The following is a 7,567-nucleotide window of genomic DNA, read 5'->3' on the forward strand; positions in this document are numbered from 1 at the left end:
AACATCAGTTGTCCCCCTATGCTTTTCCCAGCCTCCTAATAGGCTGAGTCTGCACAGCACGCATTACCCTATAGAAGCCAAGCAAAATCATGAAGCAGACTCCTTGTCCTGACAGAACCCCTTTTTATTAAGCTAATGTGAATTCCTCTCATTCACATCCAGCAAAGTCCCGGCAAACAGTCTTTCAAGGGAGAGTTTACAACCACAGACTTTATCAGGCTTGGAGAGCTGCCAGCCCAATATCTTCCAAACGTAACACTGTACAAGAAAATACTTGGCCAGGAGTCTGTGAGAGTCACGAACAAATCTTCACACTAATTAAACGAACAAATGGTCTCCTGCAAACTCCACTCCCCTTTCGCTCCTCTTTATTCCCTGTGGGAGGGGCCATTCACCATCCACCTGTGTCTTTAATTCCCGAGTCATCCCTTGATCCTTAACTGTTCCCTTCTCCTGGCACCACTGCGCATACACACACCGGGAACAGGCTCCAGCTGCTCTTCTGCCCCACTGATCTCCAACTCTGAAGGCAGCTGATAACTGTCAGACGGCCCTGGCCCCATCTCTGCCTCTGACGCAGAGCCCTCATCAGAGCCTTCCCCAGACTCCAGGACTGGCCCATGTTCCTCCCCAACCTCCTCACTATCTGAGTCTTTCACCAGCCCCCACTGGCCACTGGTGGGCCACAACAGTAGCTATATTTATGTAAAAGAAGACTGCAACTGATTTGACAGGCCTTAACATGATTTCTTTAGCATGATGTGCATTTATGATTTTCAAACCATTTTTATGGTGCAGTCACCGCGCTGTATGGAGCCTCTGCCCCCCCCATTTGCAATATATAGTCCCTGTGCCCCCAATTGGCAATTTGCAATTCATACAATTTGTACCAGCAAGACTGATCAACAATGACCAAGTTTTGGCAACATGATTTTCCTAAAAACTTTGCTAAAAAAGAGGGAAATAGAATATTAAGTCTCTGCAAACCAAAATTGTAAACCATTCTCCCCCGTGTAAAACCAATCCAAAGGCTGAAAATATTCAGCCTAAACCCTTAATGATGCCACTACATCAACAAACGTCTTCTTGCATGTCCTGGAGGCCAAAATACTTTGGAAGAATAATTATTCCACTGAGGCCAAGAAAGGGTTTCCTCTTTCTTATTTAAAATTGAACCCAGCCAATTATAGCTTTAGAAAAAAAACCAAAGTAAATGCTGCGATTCATTGTCACAAATGCACATCTCTCAGGAATCCTATCCCAAGTTCTTGGTGGCCTTCATACCAATAGCTTAAATCTGAACTCGAAGCATACTGGGTACCTGTGCAGCTATTTTAACAGGTGGCCACTTGAGGGAGCCATAGAACAACTTTTTGTCTTAACCCTCTTACATTTTGACCAACTTGGTACCTCTTCCATTTCCATCACTTCTTCATCCATGCCAACCTTTCTCTGTCTCCCAGCTGGAGCTTTATAGGATCCTCGCTGGGTGTAACTTGCATGGGTTTCATCACTGGCGCTCTCGGTTTCTGGATTCCTCTGTTCCTTTACAGAGCTGAGGTTGTTTTGGGTATTATACAATCATGCAGCAAAGAACCATGTAAAAACCACAATAGGTAAGGCAAACACTTGTCTTAAATGCTTACTTGTTTGATTTTTATCCTGCCTTTATTTTTGGCCAACAAGATGGCACACATACATGCGGTTCCCTCTTCTTGTTTCCCCATAACAGCATCTTGTGAGGTCAGTTGGGTTGAGAGTGGAGGAGTGGCTCAAAGTCACGCAGAAGGTTGTTATGCTTAAGGGGCAGACGGACAGTAGAATTCACAGTCTCTCAGTTTCCAGCCCAGCCTTTAGCCAATACACCCCACCTCTCAAAAAACCTTGAAAAGCAAATGGAGATTGTAGGAGATGCCTGGAAAGATTTCTGGGATTTCTCTAGTTCTGCTGGCTCTTTGGACCGATAGAAAAAAGTCCTAAGCATAGCAAGGAAGTCAAAGGAAAGCAGACTTTTTGGCAAAGTCCAAGTGACGAGAATGCAAGACGAGGCAAGAAACAGGACCTTGGATAGCTCCAGATATAGTCTGGCAGCTGAGATTTTTCTCTGTTAAAATTATTGGCTGGGTTTGCTGGGCACGATTATCCAGAAATCTTGATTAGTCAATGCAATATAGATTGAGCCTTTTTTAATCCTCATCAATTTCAGTATTTAAATGAAATTACAACTTTAGCATATTGTTCAAATCTAAAAATGGTTGCCAGTTTAGAGTATCTTAAGTGAGCTGATTTAAGTGAGAACCATTAACCAGTTGAATGACTTGCCTTCAGAAGTTGTGAGTGCTCCATCTTTAAGGCTTTAAGAAGAGACTGGCTAGTTTGTCTGGAATGGTATAGGGTTTCCTGCTTGAGCAGGGAGCTGGACTAGAAAATCTCTAAGGTCCCTTCCAACTCTGCTATTCTGCTAAATACTGATAAGTTTATTGTTGATTAGGATAGTGGACTTCAGATGAACTAATATGCTGCTGCTTCAAGTTCAAATGACAGAATAAGCCAGAAACCTGCTTAAGGAAACTTTTGCAGCAGGAGCAAAATGGAACTGGGCACATTTTAGTATGCATATTGTCATTGACAAGATGTTACCTCTGCAACACTCGTCTAGCATGGGGGCTGGAGGGGGTGCAAAGAAACCATAGCCCTGAATGAATCACTATGATTTCTTTCAAATAAAGAAGGAAAGGGAAAAAAAGGAATGGCTACTACAAGGCCCTGAAAAAATGATATAGCCTTCCTTGTTTTATGGCAGCCTTCCCAAATATGATATGCCTTTATGTAGTTTGGATGTCAGTTCTCGACCTCCCTAGCTGGCTGGACTGAAGGGAGTTGCACCCTAAAATTTATCTATCATCCCTCTCTCTCTCTCTCTTTCTCTCCCTCCCTCCCTCTCTCTCTCTCTCTCTCCCTCCCTCTCTCCCTCCCTCAATCCCTCTCTCCCTCCCTCCCTCCCTCTCTCTCCAATTTATCTGGGCTGAAGGGAATTGCACCCTAAAATTTATCTATCATCTCTCTCTCTATCTCTCTCCCTCCCTCCCTCAATCCTTCTCTCCCTCCCTCCCTTTCTCCCTCCCTTAATCCTTCTCTCCCTCCCTCTCTCCCTCCCTCCCTCAATCCCTCCCTCCCTCCCTCCCTCCAATTTATCTGGGCTGAAGGGAATTGCACCCTAAAATTTATCTATCATCTCTCTCTCTCTCTCTCTCTCTCTCTCTCTCTCTCTCTCTCTCTCTCTCTCTCTCTCTCTCTCTCTCTCTCTTTCTCTCTCCCTCCCTCCCTCCCTCCTTCCCTCAAACTTATCTGGGCTGAAGGGAGTTGCACCCTAAGATTTATCTATCATCTCTCTCTCTCCCACTCCCTCCCCCCCTCTCATTTAGTAATTTATTAGATTTCTATGCCAAAAGGCACTATTAATGAATGCTGTTGATAAAAATGTTGCATTTTTGCTTGGTCATCAGTGAGATATTTGGAGGGATCACCATAGCAACGGGCATTTTTGGGGTCGTCATTGGAGCAGAAGCTGCCCGAAGATACAAGAAGGTTAACACCAGGGCTGACCCTCTTATCTGTGCGATGGGCTTGCTCACTTCATCTCCCTGTATGTATTTGGCGATTATGCTGGCTGAGAAGAGTATTGTAGCTGCATATGTAAGTGACCAAATAATTCATATATTTGTTGTTGTTTTTAACATTGTAAAAATTGTGAGATTTGGGGGGATTTCTACCACTAGCACGGGAGCTGCCAAAATTTTCTTTGTACCCTTTTTACCTTTCCCTATAAATGTTCAAAAACCAATAAAATTCTTTTTTAAAAAAGAAATATTTAGGATTTAATGATTTGAGCCCTCAAGGTTGTAAGGGAAAGGACAGGAAGATTGCTAGACACAAATGAAATGTTATGATTTCAGCATTCGGTATAAGGTAAAGGTTCTCCTCGCACATAGGGGGTGGTGCTCATCTCCATTTCAAAGCCAAAGATCCAGCGCTGTCCGAAGATGTCTCTGTGGTCATGTGGCCGGCATGACTAAACTCCGAATGCTGTTCCCTTCCCACCAAAGGTGGTCCCTATTTTTCTACTTGCAATTTTACGTGCTTTCCAACTGCTAGGTTGGCAGAAGCTGCGACAAGTAACGGAAGCTCATTCCGTTACACGGCGCTAGGGATTCGAACCACCGAACTGCTGACCTTTCTGATCGTCAAGCTCGGTGTCTTAGCCACTGAGCCACTCTTAGCATTCAGCTAAAAGTATACATTCATTTGGTATACATTCAGTAAAAGTATGGCCAGGGGATATGGCAGCTTGGAACGGATAAATATGGCATCAATTATTTGTCTGTAGTATCAGTGTATACTTCTAGGAGGGCATTGGATTGCCCTTCCAATGAACTCATTATGTTCTGAGTCTCTCTCTCTCCCTCTCCTCTCTCTCTCTCTCTCTCTCTCTCTCTCTCTCTCTCTCTCTCTCTCTCTCTCTCTCTCTCTCTCTCTCTCTCTCTCTCTCTCTCTCTCTTCTTTAATATTTCAGATTTTTATTGCCCTTGCGGGATTTTTTTTATCTTTAAACTGGGCCATCGTGGCTGACATCCTCTTGGTGAGTTCAGTTCAACTGTCATTACTGTCATATTGATTTTGTTGATAATCCAATACTTCTATTCTTAGTTCTCCATGCTCTCCGTTTTCACCTCCTGTCAGGCTTCACGTCAGCAAGCACTCGGGGGCGTGGGGGGAGGCATACTGAAGGAGCATGGAATGGCCTAACATGCACTTTGAAACGTGTTCACTCAAAAGCCAGTCTTGATGGATCTCTCAGGGCATCAGTCCGAGGGAAGCATGGACTGATTTGCATCATAAAACTAAGCTATTTGCTGAAATTCTGTTACATGTTGTCACAGAAGGCACCCTACTGACCTGGTGTGTACCAGGCATACAAAGGCTCTTTGCGTTTATGTAGGTTTACAACCCATTCAATGTCCCTTGATGTTAAATTGAAAACATAGGAGAGCTATAAAACCATATTAATACATCTGTAGTGGCATAACATGTTTTGCTAAGCTGGCTTTAAGTCCAGGGTACCCATTGGGCAGTGGTGGGTTTCAAAAATTTTTAGGACCTCTTCTGTAGGTGTGGCCTGCTTTGTGGGAGTGACTTGCTGGCCATGTGACTGGGTGGGAGTGGCTTGCTGGCCATGTGACTGGGTGGGAGTGGCTTGCTGGCCATGTGACTGAGTGGGAGTGGCTTGGCAGTCATGTGACTGGGTGGGCATGGCCAACTTGTAAAATGTGGTGAAACTCACTTAACAACACTCTTGTTTAGCAACCAAAATGTTGGTTCAGAAACTCTGGCATTTGAAGCACGCAAGTCTTAAAGCTGTCAAGTTACAAGACCCTTGCACCCCTAACCCTTTAGAAAAAAACCACCAGGGGTGTTCAAACTTGACAGCTTTAAGACTTGTGGACTTCAACTCCCAGAATTCCTCCTCCAGTCATGTTGGCTCAAGAACTCTGGCATTGAAGTGTGCAAGTCTTAAAGCTGTCAAGTTACAAGACCCTTGCACCCCTAACCCTTTAGAAAAAAACCACCAGGGGTGTTCAAACTTGACAGCTTTAAGACTTTAAGGTTTAGATAGGACTCTTAGAGGCGGGCGGGGCAATTGGTGAGCCAGCCAATCAGTGAGCGGCGGGTGGGGCAAGTGTGGTGCGGACGGGTGGGGGGAGGGAGCTGGAACCGGTTCTAAACAGCACAGTAGATTTGTGGAACCTCTTCTATAGAAGTTTGAACTGGCAGGAACCCACCCCTGCCACTGGGGAGGGAGCCAAAAGTCCAAAATTGCAGTATAACCACATGATCCGGGAGGACCCCTCAGAAAGTCTCATTCTCTTCTCTGAAGCAGAAGAGTTCACAAAATCTGCTGGTCTGATGACATGTGTGCATTAATATAATCTCTTAATCATGCCAATGGTTACAGATATAATGAAAATAGTCAGTTTGTATTTAAATAGTGGTTTTATCTACAAAGAATATATATATGTTCTTTAGTCAGACCTCAAACAAACAGCAATCAGCAAATTTACAGCACTGAAACACACACAGTGAGAAAGATATGCCAGAACAGGGCCTCTTCTTATTACAGGCTCTTAAAGTGATAGCAGCCCCAAAACCTTGCTGTTTCATTGCCAGCATTGCATCATTGTAGCAGCTGGCCAGCTCTTAAATCTTTACCCTGATCAGCTTTTATGTACATATCTTTTTTTGAAACTTTGCTATTTACAAACTTTGCCATTTACAAAGTTAAAGCATCAATATGCACACCCAGAGCCACTCAACTTGTAACAATGGCAACCAAGTCTACCTGTAATATCTTTCCTTAGGCAGGTAATCCTCGACTTGCAACCTTTCCTTTAGTGATTGTTCAAAGTTACAACGGCACTGAAAAAGTGACCTATGACCGTTTCTCACACTTATGACCCCATTGCAGCATGCCCGTGGTCATGTGATGAAAATTTGGGTGCTTGCAGTGTCCCAGGGTCATGTGATCTCCTTTTTCAAGCTTGTGATAAGCAAAGTCGATGGGGAAAGCTCACTTAACAACTGGTAACTTAATACCTGGAGTAATTCACTGAACAACCATAGCAAGAAAGGTTGTAAAATGGATCGAAACCCACTTAACAACTGTTGTGCTTAGCAACAGAGGTTGAATTGTGGTTGTTAAGTCGAGAACTACCTGTAATGCATTTCTGCCAAATGTTGACACAATGTCTTTGTTATTTTTTTTTCCCAGTATGTAGTGAAGCCTGCATGTCAGTCAACAGCACTTTCTCTTCAAATTTTTATGAGCCATTTGCTGGGTGATGCCGGGAGCCCCTACTTCATTGGAATTGTAAGTTATGGCAGGATTGGTGGCCTAGATGGGGCAGGGGCATGGGGCATCCCATTTTTTTGATGGGATGAATTGGAAATTGGATGAATTGGATGAATTGGAAATAGTTCAACATAAACTCATTTTGTTTGGGTTTTAGAGGCCCTTCCTATTGATGGATTAGCTTTGCAATAAACTAGAGTTTTCGGGATTTTGCCTGTACAGTTTCCTATAATAATATTTCCAAATGTTAAGAATTGGAGAATGTAAATAAAGGCATATAATTGAAAGAAAGCTTCCCCTGGGTTAGAATATTCATCACTGGGAGAGACATGGTAACAAGGTCAGCCAATGAATAGGCACAGCAACTAAGTCAGCCAATGGGAGCTTAAACAGATCTGAGTCTGTGCTGAGAATCAAAACTGAAACGGATCTCTGTCTGCTCTGAACTGAAAACTCCTCTCTGCTGTACTTCTGTTTGCGTTCTGCTTGTAACTTCTACCACGTTGAAATTATCTACTATTGGCACTGTACATTTTTCATTGGTTATTTTGTATATAAAGGAGGTAATGAATCCAGCTGAATCAGTTATCTGTGTGTGTTTTCTGGATTGGATTTCTCTGCAACAAACTCTGATACCGTTAACATAGGACTATTTCTACC

At 43.5% G+C, this 7,567-nt stretch overlaps 1 protein-coding gene across 5 annotated transcripts in view; it reads left to right on the forward strand.

Annotated features, from left to right (window-relative positions):
* LOC309386263 (protein spinster homolog 3-like) overlaps nucleotides 1-7,567 on the forward strand; it is a 65,487-nt gene that overhangs the window by 47,939 nt on the left and 9,981 nt on the right. For 4 of the 5 annotated variants that reach the window (XM_081941428.1, XM_081941427.1, XM_081941426.1 and 1 more), the window contains exons 8-11: nucleotides 1,464-1,616; nucleotides 3,507-3,696; nucleotides 4,574-4,639; nucleotides 6,827-6,925. In XM_081941428.1, the coding sequence (XP_081797554.1) occupies nucleotides 1,464-1,616; nucleotides 3,507-3,696; nucleotides 4,574-4,639; nucleotides 6,827-6,925 (508 nt within the window). The remainder of the gene's footprint in view (nucleotides 1-1,463; nucleotides 1,617-3,506; nucleotides 3,697-4,573; nucleotides 4,640-6,826; nucleotides 6,926-7,567) is intronic. The other variant, XM_081941430.1, reaches the window with a different exon arrangement.

This window comes from Natrix helvetica (genome assembly GCF_964273705.1).
Source record: "Natrix helvetica genome assembly, chromosome: 2".
Taxonomy (NCBI): domain Eukaryota; kingdom Metazoa; phylum Chordata; class Lepidosauria; order Squamata; family Natricidae; genus Natrix; species Natrix helvetica.